This window comes from Phaenicophaeus curvirostris, chromosome 17 (genome assembly GCF_032191515.1).
Source record: "Phaenicophaeus curvirostris isolate KB17595 chromosome 17, BPBGC_Pcur_1.0, whole genome shotgun sequence".
NCBI classification, from domain to species: domain Eukaryota; kingdom Metazoa; phylum Chordata; class Aves; order Cuculiformes; family Cuculidae; genus Phaenicophaeus; species Phaenicophaeus curvirostris.
Window position 1 is genome coordinate 15,154,835 of NC_091408.1, and position 27,488 is coordinate 15,182,322.

A 27,488-nucleotide genomic window follows, 5' to 3' on the forward strand; every position below is an offset into this window, starting at 1 on the left:
AAATCCCACTGAGTTAGACTGCAGTTGACCAGTTCTGCCATTCGTGCGCGTAGTATTTGGCTTACGGTTTTTTTCACAGAACTCTTATTTTATTATTACTGTTTAACATTAATTCTAAAAGCTTTAAAATTGTTTTGAAACACATTTCTTATCATCTAACAACTCTCTCCCTCTCAGAGTGAAGCAGCAATCCCACAGCAGTTCAAACCAGCAGCTAGCTAATGCAAAGCATCATAAATAAACAAATAAATAGAAAATACTTGTGTGATGGTCTCGCAGCACTCAAAGCAGCACTTTACAAGAATGGTTGTACAGAGACTAAAACATTCTTCCAGTTTCCATGCTTTCACTAAGAAAACACTTGAAATACACTGATGAATCAATTCATCTACAGTGCTTATTTCAGCACCTTCTAAACCCCGGTGACATAATCCTATGTTCTAACACTGAAGAAGAACCTTACAGTCATTTCATAGGAGAACAAAAAGAGACATTCAGTAATACCATCCTGACAGTCTGTGATAATACTAAATCCCTGCTGCCTTAACAAAGCACACCACCTTCAAAACACGACCACTCTTCTTTCCAGGGCTCACAAGGACGTGCCGCTGTTTCATTATTTGTAAGTACACAGAGATCCATCCCTAACAGATAGTGTCAGAAGTATAAAAAAATATTTCCGTCTGAAGGAAACTGATGGACAACCATCTGATTTCACCTGGTTTTACTGGAGCCTGTTTGGCTTTAGCAGAAGTATTTTCCACATACTCATTTAAGCTATCTCCTTTGGGTAGGGCTGAAAACGCAAGAACTGGAAAGAAGTCATCACAGATACACATATGCCTCTGGCAGGGCTTCCTGGGATAAACCAAAGAAGGAAAAAAGAAAAACAAAAAAAACTTTCTTTCTTCTTTTGCTAGTGGTCAGAAGTCTGGAAAACTTGAAAATTATCTGGCACCTAACAGGACAGATAAAGCAGAAGCTGCAAGTGTCTGTGGAGCGGCTGGATGGCAGTAGCGGGGGCTACATCAGCCACCCGAGTCTCCCCAGGATGAAACCACGGGCAGCCTATCTCAGCAGCACAGCGGATGGGTGGGACTTAGCTGTGTCACAGGCTCGTTTCATAACCCCATTAGAAGTCTGTTCTCGATAAAAAAAATATTAAGTGAGCTATAGCTGGGCTGAAAAACAGCTAAGCCAACAGCTGCTGTTTCCATGGCACGGAACAGCCCTCATACAGCCAAGTCCCTACATAAAGGAGCAGGATTAAAGAAAAACAAACTGCAACGTATTTTGACTCGGAAGAGCAGCGCTGGTTTAGATGCGAACACCCCGGCCGGCAGAGACCCGCGAGCACGGCTCTGCCCGCCACGGGCCGCTCGGGGGCGACAGGGCGCCTCACCCCCCGTATCCCCAGCTCCCCGAGGACGTCCTGAGGGATGCTGAGAAGGGACAGCGAACCCCAGGCTCTGGAGCGCAGCCCCCCTCAGAGGAGGGCCCTCGCCCCCACAGCCGAGCCGCCTCAGGGCCCCGCTTCCCTCCCCGCGTCGCCTCCTCAGAGCCGCCCCCCCCAACCCCAGCCAGGCAGCGACCTCCCCGCTCTCTGTCGCGTCCCGCGGGTTCGGCCCTCAGCGAGCTCCTCCCGCGCAGCTCCGCCCGCCGCCGCCCCGGGGCCCGCGCGGTCCCTACCCGGCCGCTCCGGCACCTCCCTCCCGGCGATTGGCGGCCGTAGTTTCGAACGCGCCGGGACCGGGGGGGGCTGAGAGGGGGCGCGGCGCGCGGATTGGCGGCCGCGGGGACGCGCCTCCCGCCGCCATTGGCCGCCGAGACCCCGCGCCGCGCGCCGCCCGCGCCCCGATTGGGCGGGAGGCCGCCGCGAGCCCCGCCCCCCGCGCGGCCACCGGCTCCGCGCGCGCCCCTCACCCCGCGGGGCCGCGCCCTCCCGCGCGTGCGCAGGGGAGCGGGGAGGGGCGGGGCCGGCGGCGCGAGGTGAGCGGCGGCGGGAGGGGGCGGAGGGGGTGTTGCTGACCCGGGGAAGGGGCTGGAGAACAGGCCTCATGAGGAGCGGCTGAGAGAGCTGGGGGGGTTTAGCCTGGAGAAGAGGAGGCTGAGGGGAGACCTCATTGCTCTCTACAACTACCTGAGAGGAGGTTGTGGAGAGGAGGGAGCTGGGCTCTTCTCCCAAGTGACAGGGGACAGGACAAGGGGGAATGGCCTCAAGCTCCACCAGGGGAAGTTCAGGCTGGACATTAGGAAAAAATTTTTCATAGAAAGGGTCATTGGGCCCTGGAACAGGCTGCCCAGGGAGGGGGTTGAGTCCCCTTCCCTGGAGGTGCTGAGGGACATGGTTTAGTGTTTGATAGGAATGGTTGGACTCAATGATCCGGTGGGTCTTTTCCAACCTGGTTATTCTGTGATTCTATGATTCTTCTATGATCCCCGAGAGATGGGGAGTGCCGAGCAGGAGGGACTCAGGGCTCGGCACAGCGTGTCTGGCTTGAAATGCAGCTTTGCCCACTCTGTGTCAGAGCTCGCCGAGGCCTGTGTGCACCAGGGCCCGCGAGCGCTGTCGTGGAGCAAGGTCAAAAGCCACGTCTGGAGCTTGCATTCTTTAGAGAAGGATTAACTCTGTTTCCTATACTAACCTAGCATAGAAAAGGAACTGCAGAGCTCGGATTCATCAATCCGTCTGTGACTGTAAATACACACCAGAGCGCTGCTGTGTTCTGCTCGTCACCTGCTCTGACCGGGCAGTGTCACTCCCACAGGTAAAAGTGTCTCTGCATTCCGACTTATTCAAAATACTCGAGCTCTGTTCTGCCTGCCCTGACTGTTCATATCCTTGGGACAAAAATATTCCATGTACTGTATTGTTCTTTTTCTTTTTTTTGATTGTTTTGTTCTCCCTCTCCCCCTTTTTGTGCTCTTCCGTGACTGTAAGCCAGTGAACATGGGAAGCCAAGTCATTATTAGGCCAGTTATGTAAATCTGCTGCTTCCTCCGGCAGGTTCCTTCAGCTCACGGTTTCTGGCAGCCTCAGAGGAGGGTTTCTGCACCCTCCCCTGTCCGCCTGCTGTGTAGTTCAAGCATGTGTCAACAGTTGAATTGCAGGTGCCAGCAGGACACAACTCTGGCACACATGGAGTGTCAGCAGAGGCTTCCCAGTCAGACTGCAATTAGAAATATCCTCTCTTCCCTCACCCTTTTTTTCCAGATATCTTTAAGTGCCAGTAAGAGTACCAATTTATTTACTGTTTTCCAGATCCCTTCCAACAACAAAATAATAATCTTATCTATTTTAAGACACCTAATGCAATAAGAACTGAAATTCCATTTGGAATGGTAAATATTTCAAGGCAAATGCCTATGACATCAGTTCAAATATCCCTTGAAAATAAATCTGAATTTCAAAATACCACTTAAGCCATCCAGCTAAACTAGATAATCTTAAAACAAGGATACTAATGGTGAACTCCATTCCACATTCTATTTCAGGTTTCATTCCAGAGAAACTGTGTCCTTGTTTCTATATGAATGTTCCAAGTTTATTTCATTTTACATTCTTACTGAGAGAAGTACGAACACCATCATGGAGACCATGGATTTTGAGGAAGCAGCATTTTTCTCTGCCTGCAGCACCCTTACTCCAGGCAGCAGGAAAGAACTCTTCCAATCTCCTTGAACTAACTGAGGCAGAATTAGAAGAACAGTTTGTGAGAGGTGATGGCCCAGGAGGTCAAGCCACAAATAAGACAAACAACTGTGTTGTCTTGAAGCATGTTCCATCTGGGATTGTAGTGAAGGTAATTGTATTTTATTTCACTAGGTCACAAATCCATCATGTCTTCTGAGTCTCCTTTCATAGTGAAGCATAATCACAGTGTAAATGTCATGGAGGAACAGTCTGTACTGTGGAGAACCTTGGCAAGCAGCAGTTTTGGCTATCAGCAGATAAATGAACTCGGGGTCACAGCTGATCCTCCTGGCTTCAACATGCAGTGCTGTGCTGTAGTTTTCTATAAAATCTGTTTTCATTGTAGCTGCTGCCACATTCCCATCCTGTCCCTCTTGTAAGTTAGTTAGAATTAACAAGTTGATCATACTCACTTTACACTTTTTAAGCATTACGGTTACTACTTCTTGTGGATTAACACTTTGAAATTAATCTCTTGCTTCCTTATCACAAGGGAAGATACAGCTAAGTTAAACTCAGAAGCAGCTTTCCAAGGTGATATGGAAGCAGTCTGTTTGCTGACAGAATTAAAGATTAATGTAAAAGCCAGTCTGATAAACCACAACAGCAAATAATTATTAGGCAGCCTCTCCAAAATGTATCACCTGGATACAGAAGTTCTGTCAGTTCTTGGTAGAAGGATGCTCTTGGCTTGGGGGAGAGGGGAGTTTCTTTACTGTAATGGCAGGAATATGTAGACTGAAAGGGAAAGCAGAAATATAAGCAGGTTACTGTTCTAGTAAAAAATGTCCTATTGTATTTCTTAAGTGTCATCAAACACGATCAGTGGAGCAGAACCGAAAGATAGCCAGAGAAATCCTGCAGGAAAAAGTTGACCTTTTCTACAAAGGTGAAGATAGTGATGTTTTTAAAGAGAAGAAAGCATCAGAGAAGAAGAAGCAGGAGAAAAAAAGAAGAGCAAAGGAAAACCTAGAAAGGAAAAGGCATTTCAAAGAGATGCGACAACTGGACAAGAAATAAACATGTGAAATGCTGACTTGCCCTAGCAGGGTAAGGGAAACATTTGTCATTGTACCTAAACACTGTTTTCAAACAGATGATGTAGGGCTTCTCAAGCACAACTGAAATATTGAGCCGTGGCCTGCTACTGCTGTAAAACCAAAGTGAACAAAGCAGTCATGTACGCCTGCTTCTGTATGCCACCACCTTGTAATTCACATTTAGCTTCAGTTTTTCTGCCAAGTTGAGGAGATGATAAGTCAGTCCTTGTTAAAAAGGAACTGTAAACTTTCCACTATTGTTACTGGAGACAAAAAAATTCAACAGGTCTTCTTTTCCCAGATGACACATTGTGAGGCTTCTTAAGAGCTCAGTACATACAGAAAACCGCCCTAAAAGGTTCTAAACGTTCCATCTGTACTGAGGCAATGCCAATAATCCTTTATAAAGAGTGACTAGGCTTAGATTTGGTTCTGAGAGAGACAGTGGTCCCTGGCTACCTCCTTCATAGCTGTCGGCTAAACAACTGCTCTGTTCTACTCAATGCTGAATGAAGTTTAAACACAGGCTTTACACATCTGATCTGGAGTGGTGATGAGCCCTGTGGGGCGAAGGCAGTCCCGTGAGTGAGGGTTGCTTAGTCATGTTCTTCCTGTTAAAAAGTGAAATTGAATGAACAATGCATGTTGGAAGCTGCCTGCCAAGGCAACAGAACCCAGTTCATCCAAGCTGAGAAATAATTAACTCTGCCTCTTAATAGTGAGTTTTCTTCAGGTATTCATAGCTACATGTCTATTAGATATCCTACATATTCCATCTTCCTTAGGTTTTAGATTTCATTATTCACAATAGTGAATTACAGTCATTTATTACATTTGTGCTACGCTGCAGTTAAGCTTGGGAACTTTGGTACCTTCACTGGTTTTTACGGTTTCCTATTTTATGCAAATAACATGTAGCAGCATTTCCCTTGTCACTGTTCTTTTGGAGCCACCAGTGAAGCATACGTCCCTGCTTTAGTCCTGCTAACAACTCTTAATTGCTTAACGAGCGCTTCTCTTTTAATTTTTGGACAGCACCCTCACCAGCTTCCACTAGGTTCTGACCTCCAGCAGCGAAGGGATGCTGTTTCAAGAACTGAAGCCACAAGGTGTATTTTGAGAGCAAGAGAGACTCCTAGCAACTACCCCACCTTCTTACAGAGCTCAACTACATCCAAACTGTGCCATGGATGGAAACGCTCCAGTAATCTGCAGGCTTGCTCCTTTGTCTGTTCCTGAATTTGAGCCTCCGGCATGAAGGTTAAATTTTCATCTGTTGAGGATTCCTGTTCACGGAGTATGAATCTGATTAAAGTGACTATACATAGTTTTAATCCAAACTGTTAATGAAAATAAGCTTTATTACGTCAAGTAATAAATACATACAAAGATGCAAATAACAGTTTTAGTACTTTATCCAGAATTTTCTTTTTTTTTTTTGGCAAACTTTAAACTGAAATCTCCAGCCTTTATGTAGAAATTAGCTTTCCAGGACCTTGTTATTATTTAATAGGTTTCCCTATTCTCCATATCACTCATGCACTTTAAATGGACTTCAAAGCACTAACAGTCATGCAAATGTTTATGCAAAATGAACAAAAAAAAGAAAAATAAGAGAAGGGGAAGGTTAATTCTAAGCAGGGTCTAAGCTGTATGAAAAATTGTGACTTAGCAGACTACTAGGTAGAGCATGCTATTCTGCCTTTATTAAAAAAATCCTTAGAGCTTATGTCAAACTTTGAAAGATTGACAGTTTGGGGTTAAGTGAATATAGTCAAAGGAAAAAACCAGAATGAGGCTGTGGCTGGATAAGAAGAGAACTGAAATAGAGCCTGGGAGAGAGCATTCCACTGCATGCAGTTCAATTTTCATGTTTTAGAAACATCTTAGGGAGTTTTAACGTTTTTACAAAATGCAAACCCTCAGTAAGCTGAAAAAAACCTTGTTTTCTCATTCTTAACTATACAGTTTTATAAGGACAAAAAGAGAAAAGTAAACCATTCATAATAAAGGCATTTGTCTGAATGTTTCAAGAGTCAGAAGGAACGTGTTACGTTTTCTTCATTAAGAGATGGAAAATCTTGCAACTGAATTAGTGGGCTAGGATCTTGCGTTTCGTTCCGTCTCAGCCAGGCATTCCCGAACTAATCCTCTAGCATGAATAATGCCTGCAGAAGAATTGGACGTATTTTAATTCATCTCATTCAGGTCACACTTGCAACAACAGTTCAAAGGTTTACATATTTCTGTCCCGAGTTGCCAAGGTTACCACAGCCTCAGAAAAGGGAGAGAACCTTTGCTTCTCCAACATCAGCTGCTGCTAAACAAGTTTGCTTTCCCAAACTGGCAATATAAATTGAAAAGGGACTACACCAGCAATTGGAGCACAATAAGATTTGTAAGTCTGCAGTGATAGGTAGATCTTAATGTACAGGACAGGCCTACGTAAAATCAGAAACTTAGCAGAAAGGGAAAAAAAATCATCTCACCTACCTGTGAGTTATTTTGCTACAGTGAAGTGAAAAAAAACCCACAGTTATTTGGGGAGTCATTTTAGCAAGCTCTAAAGGTTATCTTGGAATAGTTATACCTAAAAGCTATACCTTGGAATAGTTCTCTGAGAGGATGCATCAAAATCCAAGCCTTCATAAAACTGCTTAAATCCAGGTTGTGCCTCTTGTAAGAATAAGAAGACACTTTTTATGGTGTGTGCGAAGAGTTCTTTCCTAACACTGGCTTGGCTCCCAGTGTAAATCATCACCACTTTACACGCTGCCATGTCTACTCTCATCTGATAGACAATATGGAATTTTCCACTACGAGTCCTGTTGCCTTGAGTTCCAACAATCTGGACCTTGATTCTTAATCCTGGAACTACATCTAGACTCATGTTCACAGAGCTGCTGGAGGAACAGATCTTGAGATAGATTTTTAAAATGAGACACTGTCAGATTCTGTACAACAACTGAGGTTATATTTTACTGACAGGACAAGATAGAAGGTGATTTCTCTGCTCAGTCATTCTCCTTAACAAGGTGGAGAAAGGACAGTAAGGCAATAGATGAGGTTTAATCTCTGTTTAAAAAGAATGAATTCTGTTTCTAGAAACCTGCTAGCCCAAATCACAGGAACAGCCCCTTACATCCAAGGATTACTGACCAGGTCTGGTGGAAGGATGCCCAGTTTATGCAGCAGAACTACCCTGAACTATGTAGAACACTGGGAATTTGGCCAAATTTAGAGGTCAGTAGCCTCCATGCTTAGGAATGGGTGGAGCTGGGGACACAACTTTATTCAGGAATAACCTCCATGTGGGCATGGAGGCCGCAGTCACATGGCTGCCCTCAATCACTTCTGCTCTCATGCTTCCACATGCTCTTTCAGTGCTCCTTCAGCTGTTAGGCTCCCAAAATGGAAAGAGAGGGCTGTCTGTGACCCAAAGATGGTAGCAAAAACTATTTATTGGGATTCTTTGCAACACTGCCAAGTCACAATGGCAGCATTGAATCTTAAACCTGCATTAGCCAACAAACTAAATACTCACTGCAAGAAGCCGCAAAACAACATTTCCTTGCCAAACAGAACCACTCAGTTCAGTCTGCATCTCTCCTGGTCTCTCTAAAGTTGTCCCCATTAGCCTATTGCCATTCATGATCTATTAATACTGTCTCTGGCAATGCAATAAAGAGAAACTCCAGCAACATTGATTTTAGCTGGGCCAGATTCCACTTACCACTCATCAGCAGACTTTATTGCATCCTTTCCCAGAACAGCTACTAGTCATTTTATTGCATGTCACGGCAGATATATTACTCTCCCATAATGGCTGAGCCTTAAATAAAGCTTTGTAGTCTTGGGTAAATGTAACAGGGATTTGCAAGGTGAAGTTAGTCTGTTACAATAACATTCCCATTCCGGGTGGAATGCATGAGCCAAACTCAGCAGAAGGACCAAGGAAAGGGAGGAAAAGGCAAAAGACAGAATTGCCAGCACAACTGTTGTCGAAGGCCTTTCAGGGTCATTTCAGGAGCTGGAGCAGTGGAACATCCCACTGCTCCTTCAGAAATATCCCTCACACCCCCTACAGAGGACAATGTCAAGCTGATGTCAGCAGTGCGACATGCAGGGGTTTCTTTTACACTGCAAAGAAAGGGCTTTTATTGCCTCTTTTAGTTGATGAAGCAAAGCTAAGGAGACCTCATCAGCCAGGCCTAAAAGCTCCCTGACTAGTGGACTCTTAATGACACCCACTCAACACTATGCAATGGAGCCCAAGCGGCAGCTGCACAGAGGCACAAAAGTGGCTGTTTGACATCCAAGTCTGAACAGCCTTCCCTGACAACCCATTTCATCTATTAGATGTTCTCTGCACCCGCCCTAGTGTGAGCTACCACAATGTAGCAGCTCTTCAGTAAAGACTCTTCTGTCAAGAAGACGGGTGATGGATATGAGAAAAAGTAAACAGTGCTTGGTTGTATATTTTGGAGAATGGGTGGAAAAGGGAATTGAAGGGGCAAGTCAGTCACCAGGAATCTAGCAGCACATATCCACAAGACACTTTAATATTTCAAATCTTATTTTCAAACCCTTAACTGAAAATCCTCTTGTGCACATGAAACAAATTTGGTCACTGGTTTATCTATCAGATAGTGCACGAACAGAGGATCTCAGATGTTCAGCTGCTTGTTAATACACCCAGTTTAATGATGAGCTCAAGACAGCTGTCTCCTTCCAAAGGAAACAGTCGTCATGAAGCCGTATACAACTAGTCAGTGCACAAAGAGTACGTGACACTTTTTTTTTTTTTAAATAAATCTAAATGTTACCTCTTTTTAGCCTCTCCATCGCACTTTTACTCCCAGCGTACGTGGGTCTAATCTCTTTTCCTAATTCTTCTATGATAGCTAGAAGTTCTGCGTATTTGCTTTGCGGTACTTGACTGCTGCTGGTACCCTGTAGTTGAAAGTAGATTAATCTCAATTAAATACTGCTAAAACCAAAATAATTACAACAAACAGCAACTGGAATTCATGGAGGACCAGAAATAGTCCTGGAAGTCACTTCTTAAAAAAGAAAACTTTGCGTTTATAATATAAATGTGATTTTCTTTTTGCAGTTGCTGCTACAGTTGAACACAATGCTACATGCCCTCCAAAAACTGGGATCAGCTGGGAGGATGCAAGATTGGGACCTGAAGTGGAATAGAAGTTAAAACAATCCTGCAAGAACAGCAAACCGAGAACTGCTCATTTAACTCTCTTCCTGCTTTTTCAATGTTTAGGCGTATATTTTGTGGAGACGTTAGCTAGGCAGAGAGCAAGAATCACATACAAACAGAACTGCCCATAAGATAAGGGAAATCCTATGAAGTCAAATGCATTTCACTGAAATTTTACTGCTCCTGAAGCAGCCTATCGACTGTCTGTGACACACAGAAGTTGTAAGACTAAATTTTAGAGTGTAAATTTGCCAAAGAAAAACAGTAGAGAAAGATTCATTTTTTAACAATTAATTTTAAAATATGTTAGAGCCCTTACAATGAGTATAAAACTCAAGACAAGTTTCACTGTGACTCAGAAGGATGGGACTAACGGTTAATTAGTAACCAATCTCACTCAGCACTCTGCTTAGTCTAATTTGATCCCAAGACATGTGCGATGAATCAGTCTGCCATTTGGGTTTGATTTCATATCTTAGTGGGAGGGAGGAACACCTCACATTACGGGGCGCAATGCACACCGGTGTGCAAATGCAGAGTCAGTAATCTGATTAAAGAAAAACAATAAGCAGAGCTGTACCTGCATCCCTTGTGTATAGCCTAGAGATGGGGGTCCGTAGTCATTTACGAGCTGCCTGTATTGCGCAGACGTTGCCATACTTGTGGAAGGAGAGTGAACGCTCCCAGCTGTAAGAGAAAACGAAAGAAAAAAAAATCTGTTACTACCTAAAAATTAATTAGTCTGTTACACTGGGACATATTTTAGATCACTTTTTTCTAAAGCTGTGACCTCTCACCTTTGTCTCAGCCCACTAATGTCATTTCAGAGTCAGAGTTTGCTAGGAAGAGAAAGGTTAAATTAATGCTTTTCTAACGTTTGCTGTATATTTGAGAAGAGCATAACCTGCAACATTATCAGGGCAAATTGTTTGCCTGAAAGTGAAATAGTGTAACATGACAGGTTGTTCTGCCCAGACAAATTGAAGGAGCCCTATTTTTGCTGTATACATTCCACAGAGATTAGTCTATGCACTGTACTATTTTTACTTTTTCAGTGCAAGTTATCTGAAAGTAATTTTGCAACTCAAAGTGTCACCACATGGTCAAAGCATGTTACCCTCAGTACCATTTTCAGCCAACGCCAGAACTATTCCTAGGGAACAGTCAATTGAGGTACCTCAGATCTGCTGTTCATTGTATGCCAACAGAGGCAAAGATTGCTACTGCTCTTTGTGCGACATCAAACATTTTCAGCCAGCCAAATTGTGCTATATAAGAAAACCAAAGGAAAAATAACATCGCTTTGTGTTATGGCTACTGTTTCTGAAGTTATAGAAGATTATATTCATATCTACAGAGTTCTGAGTCAGCTAAGAGTTACAGAAACAGACTCCACTGTGATCATTGACAAACTGCTCCAGAAATGAGCAATCAAAGTGCTTGTCACTCCCAACAGTTAAGAATTTGGGTGTGAGAAACAACTTCTAGATTTTCCTTAGGAGGCTTTGTGACACTGCCTATTTCACAACAGTGTTAGAGCACCTGCTAGTTATGGGCTGCACACCCAGGACTGAGGGAGCATTACACCATTCAACGTGTTCACTCTCGCAGCTGCAGTGCCCCTCCATCCACTGATGCTGCTGTCTTTGCCTGTAGGCACAGACACACACTGCCTGCTGTCTGGAAAGACCTTCCCCCTTGTAAACTCCTTTGCTGAAAACTCCCAGCTGTCTTTCACAGGATCTCATTTACCAGCCTTCATTTAAAACCTAAATTAAGCTGATGCTAAAAGTCATTGGGGGTCAGAACTAAGTAAATCCCTAGCTGCGTTTTAAAGTTGCAAGTGATTTCATTCATATTTTCCCCTGACTTCAAGAAGAAAGAGCCAGCAGTTACACTGGAAAAAAGCACTGCTGACCACAGCGGAACAGACTCTTGCTCTCAGCCAGGAGGTCCTTCCACTTCAGAATTAATCATGCAATATCACTGTGGTGTTGTCTTCATTATCAGAAGGGAGCGTGTTCCCAATTTTGACTAGTTAACCAGATGTGAAATCCTAAAAAAGGCAAACTGAGCTGGTCACTAGGTCACCTCAAAAAAAAAGCAAGGTTTCTCCTTGTCTTTAATTAAGCTGGTAAATTTTATGGCGTTACAAATGCATTTCCATTGCTAAGGTTCCACATGGAGCTGTCACATTTTGTTAAAGCACAGTAAAACCCAAAAAACCCACCACACATATAGGGTAGGGCACTGTGAAGGGACACCTCAGTGGTCAGCTATTCTCTTAATTAGCTGTTCACATCACCAGCTCAAAATACACACACAATTGTCAGATTTCTGTCTGTACAACTCAGTCAGTGCTTCAAGTCCAGATGACTACATTTCAACAGTTATCAAGCATTACACAACAACAGACCGCATCTTTCCTCCAAGGACTACAAAACGCTTCAAAAGCATTAATGAGCCCCTTGTGCTGCAAGGTAAAAAGGTTTAATTATCTTAATTAAGCAGAGAAAGACTTAAGCAATTTTTCATCATGTACAACAAAAGACCCATCCTGCAAAGACTTGCTCCTGAACTGTTACTGCAAGCAGTCACACTCCAGACCTGGGAGCTCCAAACTGTCTCAGAACTAAAGCAAGGACTCCGACAACCAGGCTCACAAACCCTGTGGTACCCACTGAACAAACCTTAGCTGCAGCCCACACAGAATAAAAAACAATCTACACCACCCTATCAGTTAATGATAATACAATACAGATAATTTTGTGATTATTGCAGATTACGTTGATTTAAGCAATAACATGTGCTTGCTCTGTATGAAATAACACAGCAGAGTATGTCTAGGTAGGAAAGAAAACCCCACTAGAAATGTGATGTGCCAAGAGAAAGCAGGGAATCCAGGAGCTGACCAAGAAAGTTTCACAGATGTGAAGCCAGCAGCACATGGTGCTGCAGTGGACAGTAGTTGGTCCCAGCAGGAGAGCCTGAATCCAGCAGTGACTCAGTCAACACCAAACGACAAAAACAAACAGGAACTTTCTGCAGGCGACTGTAAGTAAGAACCTGGCGGCTGCAGTCAGAGCGTGGCTCCTGCCTGGAGTCGGCCGTGCGATCCGCGGAGTTGCGTGTGCAGTATTGTCTGCCGTATTCCCGACATATGCACAGCTGAGCTGCAGACACTAGAGGCCATCGCAGAGTGCGGCGTGCCCTGCCAAGTGACAGATCCTGGTAACCATGGTGAGTTTACCCGTTTCTTTGCAGTCTGCATCAAAAATGTAATAAGACATAATGCCATGCGCCGACCACTTTATCAGCAGCAGCAGGCCCAGAGAACAAAGAAAAGGATTTGACTTGGCCTTGGCACCAGCCTCCTTCTACCCAGGTCACAAGTTACGCCAGTCAAACTCAGCTGGAGGAGGGAGAAATGAAAAATACTTAATTTCACCTCATTTTAAGATGATGCAATCATGAAAATGAAATTAATTGTGGGGGTATCAGTATCTCATGGGGCAACAGATGTTGAGCTTTTTCACCTCGCGCTTCGTATATTAATGTCGAGGAGAAGACCTGGGTCTTGGATGACTCTTACTCAATTAACCCCAGACACGTCCACACCTCTGAGCATCCTGTATATCTAAGAGGAAAAAAAAAAAACCCCAAACAAAAAAAACCCAAACAGCTATTGGTACTGCAGTTAGCAGGAAAAACTAGGCCAGCAAGTCTCACACTTAATATCCAGTCAAAAATCAGTGTGACGATTAAGTATTCACGAGAGAGAGAAAAAAAAAAGGAGGGGGGATCTAAATTGCAGCTTGCTTTCTCATGTTAAAATTACAATGGAGACAAGACAGTTAAGAACTGACAGAATGGAAAGGAGAGTGTGCTTGGTACTGAATTTAAGTGACACTCTGTATCACATCCCAAATTGCCATAATGCTCGCTGCTGCATAAAACCTAAATTAATATACACATTTTCCTCCCTTCACTTTCCTAATTAAATTTACACAAAACCTTTTATACACACATGTATTCTTGTGCCAACAATGTTTTTTATTTCTGTATTCAAACAGAAGACTGCCAGAAGCATTTTCCCCCACAAAAATATAGTGATTTTCTTGTTAATCAATATTAATCATTATTAATTGGGGGCAGGGGTGTCTAACAATACAGCAAACAGAAATGAGATTTTTGTGTCAAAATCTCTTCCTTCCAGCTGTCCCTCTGAGCCCAAATTAACACCCTGGGAGACAAAGGATCTAGAATCAATCTTTGTTTGCCAAAACTCCCACTGACCAGGAACTACCCTGTGCTGGGTAAGGTCCTATAAAACCTCAGAAATGAACACATGCCATTTTACAAACTCTTTGTGCACATGAATATGACAGCCTGTAAGAAGAGATACCTGGAGTTTATCCAAGGTACATGCTATAGTCTGTGGAACCTCACAGGTTCTACCTCTATTTCACAGCCTCTTCAAGCCAAGGTTGTTTGCGACGTAAAGGCTGTTGCATTACGGTTGGACTCGATGATCTGGTGGGTCTCTTCCAACGTGGTTATTCTATGATTTTATGATTCTATGATTTAGACTACTAGGGGTCATCACCCCTTTTGCAGGGCCTGCTGCTGGAAGGTACTGCCTCTGCCACATCCCTGGAGGACATTTCTCACCTGCTTCGGATGGCAGTAGTATGTTTCCTAATGGTATGCGGTACGAGAAAACCAGGCTGGAATATTTTAACTGAGAGGGTATAAATTTTTCTGTCCTAAACTGGACAACTTTGCAAGAAAACACATATTCATGTAAGCTGCTCTGCCAAGGTACATTGTGAAGCATTGTCAAGCACAAGGGGAGCAGTAACACCTTCAGCCAGAGCAGGCATTTCTGCAGCTAGTACCTGAACGCACCCTGAACCACAGCTGCAATGTTTTGGCTGACTACAAGAATACTTGATTTCTTAGCCCTCTACACAGTTTGGTTTAAGTTCAAGAAGAACTCCTTGCTACCTACGGGACACCACATGCATGCCTACACAAGAAGATCTGCTGCACAGCCAAGCCACACACTGAACTTGACTGGAGTTGCCAACTCAGAGCAAAACCAGACAGCCCCATTTTCCCCAACCTTCCAATAATTTCTTAATTTTAAAATAATGGACCCCATTCTCATTTGCACAAAACTTTCCTTACAGCAATGGCTGTGAAAGTTGTATTTTTACCCACCATTTCCCCCTTAAAGAGCCCATAGGGTAGAAACAGACCTTTCTTTGAATAAAACTACTTCCTTTTAAAAAAATCCAATGTGCACACACATAAATATGCTCTCAAGAACCAGGACATCTTTATCGGAACAGCCAGAGGCTTTGCTCTTTTGATCTGCCTCACTCTGGGCCTTTCCTCATTTCACCTCATTTTAAGATGTGTTCTCATTCTCTCGTTCTAATCTTTCCATGTGAGTGATGTTTTAGGTCTCCTCTTCCTATCCCCTTGCTTTTGGGTTTTTTTTAATCAGAAAAATGAAAGACAGTCACTTGGACTCCCCACCATTCCTCTCTAATAGCTTAGGACACTGGCTATTTCTACACTCGCAAGGTATTTGACACAACAAGGGAAGGATCAGAAGACGAAAGCAGGTGGTACACACACACACACACACACACTCCACCTGTAGTCGGGGTGAGAGGGTATAAATTAAGATTAGATTTTGGCCTGGTCCCCCAGACTAAGTGTCTGTATTGTGGGTAGGGTTCAAAGCTGTCCAATCCTTGGTTTGGCCTCTTGTGTTCCCATTAAAAGGGATGGAGCATCAAAGCTGCACAACTACAGTAGAGCTTCTGGTTTACCTTTATGCAAAAAGAATCAAGTTAGCATGAACCAAAACCACTCCGCAACTCAACCAGCATATGATGGGTGAGGACAATGAGGAGATCTGCTGATTGTGAAAGCCCTACCACTGCTCTGAACCCAAATGCAAGGTACACAAAGCCAAAATGCCAGTTTTCCAAATGTCCAAACAAGTCCACTTGAAAATCGCTAATTCTGAAACATGCTTAATGTGCTTCTTTTCAGGTCATTTTTAACTTCACAAGGACTTCAAGAGATCAGGGAATCAGCAAATTTCCATTTAAATCAAGAGGAGAGTGTATTTCCTAGAAATCATCCATTCTGATAAGGCATGAACACTTTGCTCTCTGCTCCGCCTACAAACAGTATTCCTTCCAGTACTCCCACTCCAAAAACAACCTCTCAATATGGACAACAATATCAAACATAAGCTGTCTCTGTAAAAGGCAGCAAGCAAGCCATTTGCTCATGCAAGTCTGCACTGCAATCTTAATAATATGAGGAATGGACTAGTGCACTTGGCATCATTTCCCAGGATGGAATGAAACGTGTCTCTCTGGTTGCAAGCTGCAGCCCCAGTTAGAGAAATTATTTTCATTTCACCTCTGGGTGAGAATTTACACTTTTCACCACGTAACTGCCAGTCACTGTGTGGTGTGGCAGGTTCAAGGACAGCCCTGCTTGTCCGCAGCCACAACAGCACCTCTTATACAGGACAACACTCAGGGAGCGAAGGAACAGTTCCTTCTCTTCTCACAGTCTGCTGGAATTTGTTTTTCCAGATCCTACACGTATCAGTTTTTATTACAGGAACAGGATTTTGCATTGAAACCTGACATTTCTGGAAGAGTTAGAATAAAACCAAGAGAAAATCCTAAGCTGTTTCTGCTGGCCTCTGTATCTTAAAACAACTTTTCTCTGACCTGTGCATACTCTTAACAAAATAGGAATGCTGGTGAATATCCACAGAGCCAGAAAATACATGGACACAAGAGAAAAGAGAAACTACAGACCAGTTCACAGCTGGAGTAAAATCTCTCGAGTTCCACTGAGGTCAGTGGAGATGCTCTACTTCACCTCCCCTCAGCAGCTGGTCCTCTCACAGTTAGACAATGTGAAACACGAGACAACTGAGGAAGAAATTACTTTTCAGGATTCAGTATAAGCAAGAGAATACAAACAAACCAAAGTACGGCTGTTAGAAAGTGTAACATAGGATGCTGAAGGGTCAGGTGAGGCTGGGAAGGTAGAGCCACAGCATCACAGGCCCCTAAACAATGTACTTTTTTACGACTCAGGCAGAGAAGGTGCTTGCGCAGGAAATTAAATAGGGCTCCCCAAACACAGTTTGGAACCGACAGCCTTGGGTGGTACACACAGGGGCCCAGTTCCCAGAGCACCTTCCCACCGGGATGGCAATAGATAACTCGGACAAAACACAGCAAGCCTGGCTGCAGACAGCCTGGGTCAGGTTTCACCACTGACCTGGGCAACGGGGAAGAGGAACAGGCACCAAATTCTGCTGCGACAACATGTTCTCTTTCCCCTAGCCTGGTGTAAGGCAGAGAAGTCAGCACCCGGATGCTTCCAGCATCCTGAGTCACTTGCAAAGCAGCTGCATTTTCCTCACCCACAGTCACTCACAGATCTGCTGACGACCCAGGGAAGCTTCCTCCCCACGTTTCCTGCCCCCTAAACAGCTCCTCTCCCTCTGGACTTCAGCCCAGGTTTCTGAGACCTCAAACATGTTCCTGTGCAAGAACAGAGCACAGTCACCCCTCCACGACAACCGCCTCATCTCACCCATCGGCTTACTGAGCGCCATTTAAACATGATTTTGCAGAGTGGCCACTCTCAGCCTAAACTTGAAAGGAGTTAGTTCTGCAGCAAGGACACAGCTCCAGGAGCTGAGACGACACTGCCTTTCCAAACACTCCTGCACCAGAAGCCCTGCACTGCAGGGAAGCAGCATTACCTCCCAGAGGAAAATCCCTGTGAGATCCACAGCTGGCCAGAGCCCTTCGTCGGCCGAGACCAAAATATTCAGCATTCACATGGAGAGTTCTTCTGCAGGGCTGATTTCAGGCCAAAAGGGACAGATTTCCTGTTTTCTTCTCCTCTGCAGGACAGGGCGGGGGGGAATCCTTCTCCCCAGGTCTGGAAGCAAACCTAGGATTTCTCCTCCTGGCCGGGGAGGCATTTAATTTAAGCACAACAGAAAAGCAATCTTCTTCAACTCAGAATCAAGCTCCAGAAAGAAGGGGGGGCCATTTGCAGTCATATCACTGTGAATTCGATCTGTGCGACTGCAAGGACTGCTTTGTCTAACTCCCTTGGCCTTAGGCCACGGTGCTGGCAATACCACTAGCTAGAGGAAGAGCTGGTGCGTGAGGATAATGGCAGAAGACAGGGAGGGAAGAGAGAGCCCATTTTGGATTCAGAGGAGGACGTTCCTTCATTGAAAAGATTCTGGGGGTGTTGAGGATGATCCAAACTCAGAAGAGAGGACAACTTAGACAGGAATAGTTCCAGCATGACAGCAAACTGCTGCAAACTTGCCATTATGAGGAAAAAAGCAACGGGGAAGCGGGGGGAGATAAAACTGCACAAAAAAATCTAAATCTCTGACTGCAGCCAGAGCGTTCGAAAGCACAGACACGGCAGCAAGGGGACTGGAGAAAGAAACTTCACCGCTCAGCTCCCAATGTGAGCGGCACGTCTGACCCGGGGCTCAGCAGCCAGACCCGGATCCCCCCGCTGCACGACCTGATCCCCACCCCTCACCCACCACCGCAAAATGCCACCTTTGTTTTCCCTGTAATTTTACGGCTGTTCTTGAGACCAAGGCGCAGGTTCTCGTGGGAGCCGACAGGAGAGCGGTTTCCCTTGCTGGGCTTTGTTTTGTTTCTCTTTTTTTTTTTTTTCCTTTTTTTCCTCCGGTCACACTTCTGCTTTTTGTCAGCAATCCTCAGCACCTCCCCTCGCCCCGGCCCCCCCCGGCCCCCCCCCCCGCCAGCCCCACCGACTCGGCCCCACGCCGGCTCTGGGCCGCGGGGTCCCCGCTCCCCCCGCTCCCCCCGCTCCCCCCGCTCCCCCCGCTCCGGCGGCGGCTCCTCGCGCGGCCACCGCTGCTCTCCCGGCGGCTGGGAACGACGAGCATCCTCCTCACCCCTTTCCTTCACCGATCCCCCCAGGATCACAGCCGCGAGCGGCATTCTGAAAACCATCCAGGCAGACTTCCCTCCTCCCCAGACCCAACCGCAAAACTTTCCCTTCCTCGCAGAACCCCCCAGCCCGCCTGCCGCCCGCGGCTGCTCCCGGCACCCGGCGCTGGGGCCGAGGGCACACGGCAAGATCGGGTGTTTTTTGAAGTCAGACGCGATGTCTGCGTGTCGGTTCTGGCACGGAGGAGCCGGCTCCCCCCGGAACGTCCCAGGGCGAAGCGATCGCCGCCGCGGCTTTGTTCGGGCTGCGCCCATCGCCGCGGGAGCCCGGCCGGTGCCCCCGGGAGCGGGGGACGGGGAAAAGGGGGGGGACACGGTTAAAAAAATTTAAAAAGAAATAATAAAGTTAACGTCATTAATGCCATCAAGGAAAGTTGTTAGAGAGGAAAGTTGTAAAGACTCCTCTAGAGATCCGAGGAGCAGGAGGAGAGCCCCCCCCCCCCATCCCCGGGCCGGAGCCGGAGCCATCGCCCCGCGCGGCCCCGCGGCCCCCGGGCAGCGCCGGCACCGGGACCGGGTCCGGGTCTCTGCGGAGCCGCCCCCGGCGCGGGGCGCCCCCCCCCCTTCCCGAGCCGCCTCCCGGCCGCCGCCGCCACTTACCCGCGGCCAGGGGCGTCCCGGGGAGGTGCGCGTTCAAGTTGGGCTTGTAAGACATTCCCAAGGACATGGCGGGGGCGGCCCCGCCGCTGCCCCGCACGCCGCCTTGTTTACGGGCGGCAGCGGCACCGGCAAATATGGCCGTCAGTTATATTGACACCCACAATGCAATATATCATCCATACATCATGAGGAGACGCCGATCCGCAAACTTTCGGGGCGAGGAGGGCGGGCGGGCGGCAGCCGGCGGGGCGGGGGCTCGGGAACTTCTGGCACAAGTCGGCCCCGAGCCGCCCGCCCCCCGCTGCCCATCGCACCCCCCGACACGGAACCTCGGAACCGCCGGGCTGGAAAAGCCCTCCGGGACCATCGAGTCCAACCATTCCTTTCTGCCACCAAACCGTGTCCCTCAGCACCTCGCCCACCCGGCCCTTAAACCCCTCCAGGGAAGGGGACTCAACCCCCTCCCTGGGCAGCCTCTGCCAGGGACCAATCACCCTTTCTGGGAAAATTTTCTCTTGATGTCCAGCCTGAACCTCCCCTGGCGGAGCTTGAGGCCATTCCCTCTCGTCCTGTCCCCTGTCACTTGGGAGAAGAGCCCAGCTCCCTCCTCTCCACAACCTCCTTTCAGGGAGTTGTAGAGAGCAATGAGGTCTCCCCTCAGCCTCCTCTTCTCCAGGCTAAACACCCCCAGCTCTCTCAGCCGTTCCTCATAAGGCCTGTTCTCCAGCCCCCTCACCAGCTTCGTTGCTCTTCTTTGGACTCGCTCCAGAGCCTCAACATCCTTCTTGTGGTGAGGGGCCCAGAACTGACCCCAGGATTCGAGGAGCGGCCTCACCAGTGCCGAGTCCAGAGGGAGAAGAACCTCCCTGGACCTGCTGGTCACGCCGTTTCTGATCCAAGCCAAGATGCCATTGGCCTTCTTGGCCACCTGGGCCACTGCTGGCTCATGTTCAGTCGCTGTCAACCAACCCCCCCAGGTCCTTCTCCTCCAGGCAGTTTCCAGCCAGACTTCTAGTCTGGAGCTGCTCAGGGTTGTTGTGCCCCAAGTGCAGGACCCGGCATTTGGCCTTGTTAAACCTCATGCCATTGGTCTCAGCCCATGGATCCAGCCTGTTCAGATCCCTTTGGAGCCTCCCGACCCTCCAGCAGATCCACACTTCCACCCAGCTTAGTGTCGTCCACAAACTTGCTAAGGGTGCACTCGGTGCCTTCATCCAGGTCACTGATAAAGACACTGAACAGGGCTGGACCCAGCACTGAGCCCTGGGGACACCACTTGTCACTGGCCTCCAGCTGGAGTTGACTCCATTTCCCACCACTCTCTGGGCCCTCCATCCAACCAGTTTTCCACCCAGGAGAGTGTGCGCCTATCCAGGCCAGAGGTAGCCAGTGTCCTAAGCAGAATGCTGGGAGAAACTGTCAAAGGCTTTACTGAAGTCCAAGAAGATACATCCACCGCCTTCCCCTCATACAGTAAGCTCCCCATCTTCCCTCCACTGCTTCCCTTTCCTCCCCACCTCACCCCCACCGTCTCCCTTTGTTCCCCGTCTTCCCCCCAGCTAATTTTGACAGAAAATATCTGTTAAAATGTTTAGAATAAAATATAATTCTTTTTTTTCTTTCCTAGATGCCAACAAGGATAGATCTGCCCTTCCTTTTTTTTCTCCTGTCTGTTGATGTTGCATCAGGACAGGTTCAGATTAGACATCAGGAAAAATTTCTTCAGTGAAAAGTTTCTCGGGCACTAGCAGAGCTGCCCAGGGAGGTGGTGGAGTCCCATCTCTGCAGGGATTTAAAAGACGGACAGATGAAGTGCTTAGGGATCTGATGTAGTAGTGCACAGGTATGTTTGGACTTGATGATCTGAAAGGTCTTTTCCAACCAAGCATTTCCATGATTCTGTGATTCAAACCTCTGTTTCTCTCCACTTAAAGACTGTGAGTAAATGTGGATTGCAGCTTCTGCGGGATCAGAAAATAAATAGGAATCTTGCTGATAACTGACTTGATTTTCTGCTTGCAAGCAGTGGTAAAACTTCCCCACAAAAAAAAAAAAGCTAAATTTGCAGGTTAATTCTGAAGCTTCCCAGCTTGCAGATTGCATCTGCCACCTCAGAACTCATCCTTTGCACTGCTAGTAGTACTACTCAGGTTCGTTCTTTCTGTCAGTCAGTCCCAAACAAACCTCTATAATTGTTAAATTACTCCAGATTTATACTCATATAACTGCCTGGGACCTGGATAACCTCTCCTCCAGCATACAGCTCAGCCCGAGACCCATCAGGTGAGATCCAATGTACCTTACTGGAAGGCACTCTGAAACCAGTGAGGTGGGTTTATTGCACGTGCTAATTATATCTATCCAAAATGACCTACTGCTCTTAATGCCAGTTACAGCAGACACAGAAAGCCCAGTCCTGCTCCTTAGAAGTCAGGATTGAATTCCTTTTCAGTGGCACTCATTTAGGCCCACAGTGTCTCTCACCATGGGCTGCTCTGCAGGAGGAGGCAGGTAGTATTTCATAGAATCATAGAATCATAGAATAACCAGGTTGGAAGAGACCCACCGGATCATCGAGTCCAACCATTCCTATCAAACACTAAACCATGCCCCTTAGCACCTCGTCCACCCGTGGACGAGGTCTCCATTGGAGAGACAAGGGAACAGTCACTGAGCAGTTAGTAGATTTCCTCAGCATAAAGCAGAATTGAAGCAGAGTGGGAAAAACGTTATGGCCTTTGAACCCCCTAGCCTTTGATGCCCTAGTGACTGCACACTGCAAGAAAGAAACATCTGAAAATTATGACTAGTACCAGATCATAGAATCATTGAATCATGGAATCACTAGGTTGGAAAGGACCCACTGGATCATTGAGTCCAACCATTCCTATCAATCACAAATGAAATACATAATCTTCTTACAGTTGTGTATTTTATCACCAGTCCAAGTGCATGATTCCAGCTCTTGTGGCAAAGCCCAGGGCGGCACAGACTATCCTTGCACAACTGATCCATGTCTGTTAGAGAGGGGACCTGAGAGCCCCAGGTGTGGAATTACACACTCAGGGACAATATTTTCACCATGGTGTTTGGGGCTTTAACTGTGTAATTCTCATTAGAGTCCTGAAAGGCTGCACTGATCCAGCACCATGTGAGAAAGAGCTTTGCGTCCCTAAAGCTTCACTTCCAGGCTGGTAAATAACTGCTTCTCTATTGGTTCCTGGAAGGCCAGCAAACTCCTGCAGGCTAGGGGCATGCTGCTCTGGGACTTTCCATTGCTGTGTGATTGTTTACAGTCACACCAAGTGAGTGCGAAATGGGAGTGTTCCGAGCTTGCCATGTACGGCTTTACACCAACTCTACAAAACTGCACTCAGAGCAACACTGTGAAGAACAAGATCCCCTGTGTTTTGCTTGTTTCTTTTAAAAATAACTTCAAAATATACAATATTCTGGGAGAGAGGGGGGAATAAGGGATCAATCCTGTAAAGATTATCCTTTCTTCAGCATAGGGCACTGCTACCTTTGGAGCAAACTGTGAGGGTCAGGCTTGATGACACAGTCGGGCTTGTAGGGTCAAATTATTTGCCCTGTGAGAGAAAACACAACAGTTCCACAGCTCAGTATTTTACATTCCCTCTGCAGTTCTCTGGGCATAGGTAGCAGTGGTGGCATGAGACAGAACCCCGGAAAATGGCACCCTTACTGCGTGGCCTCAGATGCTACACAAGCTTCAACTCACTTCACTAGTTGCCTCCTGTTTTGTTTTTGCAGACACTGCTGAAGTTGACTTGGGTAGGAAATACCTGCACATTCTTCCTGTCTGCCACATGCTTTCTGGATTCCCTTCAGTTGTTTGGAACCAGATGTGGCCACAAGAATACGACCACCACCGTGCGTGGGCCCTAGGCTGCCCGTTTAGCAGGATGATCAGAGATTTGAGCTCCCTCGGAGAGGCTGCCTGCAGTTTGTCTTCTTTTATGTCATGAACATGGCTTGCAGCACAGAGAGTTGTGTTCTGGAACTACACTTCCAGCAGCATGCACGCTCCAGGCTGTTCACAGCAAGCTACGGGTCCCTGCTCTGCAGACTGATGGCTGCAAAAGCAGCTTTCAATCACCAAGTGGCCAAATCATGGAGCAGGAAATACAGCAGAGCCATTTTATGTCACGTGACATTTTCAAGCCTTCTCCACACTAAGAGGTAACTTGAAAATAAATACATGTGCTTATGTTTTTCAGCAAGGGAGATGGACAGTAAGATACGCCTGTCTCTTTGGACATCTGCAAGTGCAGATGATGTGTTTTCCAGTATGGCTACTTCTTCTCTGATGTGTAAGATCTGCAACGTTCACCACGTCCCCCTCCTCTTTTTCTTTTCTTTGCATTTTCTCTGTTCCCTCTCCTGGTTTGACTTTCTCACCTCTGCTCCTCCCAAACCACTGGGAATACTCAGCAGGCAGCATTTCCACAGAATGAGCCTTCCAGCCCCTGCTTAGCCAAGCTCTGAGTGATCTCAAGGAGGTTTTCCTTTCCTAAAGCTCTGTGAGGTTGGATGCCAAACCTCTCTGGCAAGAGTGTAAGGAATATACATGCAGAGTGCGATGTTGGAAGGTGCTGGCAGCTGGGTATCAAGATGGCTCTCCACGGTAAAGCTAGGGGCCTTAGGCCATGCTGTAAGACAAAATCATTTGTCCTGTTTTATGTGGAAATAAAGCAAACAGCCATCAGTGTCTGCAGAGCCGTGCTGGAACACTGTTGGAGACCTGCAAATGGAGAGCACGAACTGCGCTTGTCTCTTATCATCTTGGATTAAATCAACAGTGAGAAGAATTAAAGATGGCACAGCAAGACCCAGGTTTTTCCTGGCATGTCTTTGACATGTGTAAAACATTACATTTGTGCATTAATTTCAGTGTAATTAATTGTTGTCAGGTTTAATGAACTGAGTGACTCGGAGACATTCTAACTGTCCTTTACCCACCACAGAGACCCATGCAGCAGTGAGAAGAAAAAGATGGGAAGTTTGTTCCTTTTCCTGGAGTGAGTTTATTTTCAAATATTTATACCCGCGTTTCTAGAGATTCAGCGTCATACGTAAAGAAATCATAGAGGCATCTACAAGTTTCTGAGCACTGATTTAACCTGCAAGTATCCAAACTGCTCTCTTGTTCCAAAACTAAGATGATAGGCCTAGGCTGAAAATTAATAAGTCTTGAGTGAAGGCAGGCTTAACCTCTTTGAAAAGCACAAATGGCAGATGCAAGTGTTAGTTCTAACAAACAGCATTTTAAAAGATGTTTTATAGAGCTGAGGCCCTTTCTTACTGGGAATGTAATGAGCCAGCACCTCCTGGTGTGGAACACTTCCTTCACCTCCTTCCTCAAGCCCACCTCAAGGGACACCTCGCATGTTCATAGGGCTCTCGGGGACATCAGCAGAGAGGGAAAACTGCATTTTATCCTTTTTGGTTCCATTGTCACTCCCTTCTTATCACCTTGCTGCAAGTCCTTACATTTTTGTCTTACATTTTGTTCCCAGCAGCTGCTTCCTGCTGATGGTACGAGGTTTCCCTCCTGCTCTTTTTGTTCCCAAGGGATAGCTTGACAGCTCTCCATGTCCCTCTGCTGTGATCTGCTTTTTGGCTGATATTTGCTGCTTATTGCTTCATCCTCAACAGAAAGCACGACAAGTACCCTATCCTGAACAGAAATAGAGATTCTTCAGCTCTACCCTGTTGCCTTTCTTCGTCACACCTCAAAATACCCCTGGAAGCTCTGGATTGCTCCCCCCTGCAGGAATCAGCCCTCTGAGACCCTCTGCAAGGGCGGGGGGGGGGGGCGGCTGCCACAGAGATTGTTGAAGCCAAAAGCGCGGCGGCAGCAGCTGTGAGCCAGGCCCTGGGAAATCCTCTTCCAGGGCTTGGCCCGCATCAGCAGACAAGCTTGCAACAGTTTCGGATCAAAGTCTGGATGCCATTTCTGGACAATCTCTCCCCGTAAATTCTCCCAGATAAACTTTTATCCCAGACTAGCCCCGCTCCCCAATTTCAGATGGTTCCTCCCAGGCCAGATGCCATATGATCTGGAGTGACTTTCCCTCCCAGCCTTGTTTTCCTCCTACTCCTGAGTCCTTTGTCTGGCTGCCAAGTGGAACAGCCCTGCCAGGCAGCCGCTCAGCATCGCCGCATGGGTGCTGCCCTCTGGGCTGAGGAGCCAGTTCCAGGCCCATTTCATCGTCGAGGGGGATGATCTGCCTTAAAGGAGAAAAAGCAAATAGCACCTGTAAAGCCCTCAGAAGAGACTAGAAATGTTTAAGGTAAAGAGGCCTTAGTGCTACTCTGGGTTTACCTCTGAGATGGTGTGAGTACAAGCCTGCTCCCTCCTGCTCCAGCTGGAGGTCTCCCTGGAGGACAACGGAGGAGGAATAAGAAGTTTCCAAGCCCTCAGCCACAAAAACACAGGCCTGGAATCTCTCTAATGAGCGTTTTCCTCTTTGCAGTTTGCCAGGCAAACAAGCAGCAGGCACCAATATCAAAACCAGTCCAAATTCTGTTGAAAACCAGCAAAGGAAATAACAGCAGAAAGGAACCAGCTACGTTTTGCTTGTCAAGAACAAGTTACTGAGCCCTTTCAACCAGGAGGAGAGCTCTCCCTGCCCATCCCATGGGGTGAACCCCGGCCAAGGGCTTGGGCCAAGGTGCTCCTCCTTCCTCGCTGTTGCTTGCAGGGACGGTTTATTCACGTTATCCCCACGTTACAGGGCTTCCCTGTATCGTTGTTCCAGACAAATGAGTGCTCCACCCTGCCTTATTCCTTCCGTTTGCCTGGAAGAACTCTCCTTTCTTGCCCTGCGGGCCAGACTCTCGTTCTCCTCCACTCCCTGGCCCTTGAAGGCTGTGCCAAGGAGGGCGGCTTGGCCCAGGGCGCCGCAAGCTGGCGCGGCCCGGCTTCTGCCTCCCGCCCTGTGCAGCCGGGGGCCCGGGGCAGGCATCACCCCACCCTTTGGCTGGGGCAGAGAAGCCTGAGAGACTTGCTTTCATCCCAGCTCTGTCTGGGAAAGCTCCAGAACCTGCTCTGCGTGCTAGAGTGGAGGAATCCACGGCAAAGTAGAGTCCTGGCTCGCCTGCTGAGTGCTTCCCGTACACAGGCTGGTGTCAAATGCCCAAATCCCAATCGAGTTGTGCCCATGGGAGATGAGCGTCTGTGTGATGCCCGTGTTGGCTGCGGAACGGAATTCCCCTTGGAAGGGGCACACCAGGGTAAAGATTCACCAAAACCCTCCCAAATGTCACCAGAGCAGTGAAGTATTAGTAAAACAAACAATCTAGAGGCACAGACACCTCTGTCCCTCATCGCCTCATTGCGATACCAACTGTAAATCCTGATGGGAGCATCCCTAATAGTTGCTGGTCATTTGAGCAAGGGAAGTGGAGGAGAGGATGGAAGCAAAGCCCAGGGATGGAAAATGGAAATGACTGTGAGGAAAGGAATGTGGAGCATCACAGCTTTGGGAGGGAAGATCACAGAGTAGAGAGAAGGGGAAAACCAGGAGATAAATCATAGCGACAGGACAGCAGAGTCTCGCAGAGTGCAGTGCAAGACACGGGCGGCTCCTCAGTGCTCTCTGGTCGAGCACCATGCCCCAAGCTGACACTGCTGGGCACAGCACCGCCGCCTCCTCCCGGGGCAGAGCCTCAGACACGGCGTCTGCCAGGATGAGTCTGACGATCTACTGAGCTCCTGCCCCAGAACGTCATGCAGCACTGCAGTTTGAGCCCTGAAGGCACCTCTTGCCAAGGTGGTGTCTGCATGCAGGTATCGCTGCTGTGAAAGCCTCAGTGCCCACCTTGGCGAGTGTGCGGGTGCG

At 47.2% G+C, this 27,488-nt stretch overlaps 2 protein-coding genes across 3 annotated transcripts; one reads left to right on the plus strand and one right to left on the minus strand.

The window, feature by feature from the left end:
* Positions 1-2,667: 2,667 nt before the first annotated feature.
* MTRFR (mitochondrial translation release factor in rescue) lies at positions 2,668-6,077 on the plus strand. 2 transcript variants are annotated; one of them, XM_069870670.1, is made up of 4 exons: positions 2,670-2,768; positions 3,496-3,803; positions 4,502-4,744; positions 5,770-6,077. In XM_069870670.1, the coding sequence occupies exons 2-3, from the start codon at positions 3,531-3,533 to the stop codon at positions 4,712-4,714; spliced, it is 486 nt and encodes a 161-aa protein (XP_069726771.1). In that variant the 5' UTR covers positions 2,670-2,768; positions 3,496-3,530; the 3' UTR covers positions 4,715-4,744; positions 5,770-6,077. The 2 variants fall into 2 exon arrangements, with proteins under 2 accessions (XP_069726772.1, XP_069726771.1); XM_069870671.1 differs by lacking the exon at positions 5,770-6,077 and having other exon boundaries at positions 2,668-2,768; positions 4,502-4,887.
* Positions 6,076-19,854, minus strand: CDK2AP1 (cyclin dependent kinase 2 associated protein 1). Its single transcript, XM_069870672.1, is given in 5 exon segments — positions 6,076-6,902; positions 9,561-9,687; positions 10,533-10,639; positions 19,621-19,738; positions 19,740-19,854. Coding segments are annotated over 5 exon segments (477 nt in total). The 5' UTR covers positions 19,797-19,854; the 3' UTR covers positions 6,076-6,834.
* Positions 19,855-27,488: the final 7,634 nt, after the last annotated feature.

What these genes read in the sequence shown, in the direction of transcription:
- MTRFR (XM_069870671.1), top strand. Translation starts at nt 3,531, where the DNA reads ATGAATGTTCCAAGTTTATTTCATTTTACATTCTTACTGAGAGAAGTA. An exon ending in CATCTGGGATTGTAGTGAAG is followed by an intron (nt 3,804 to 4,501) that starts GTAATTGTATTT and finishes GTATTTCTTAAG; the next exon opens with TGTCATCAAACACGATCAGT.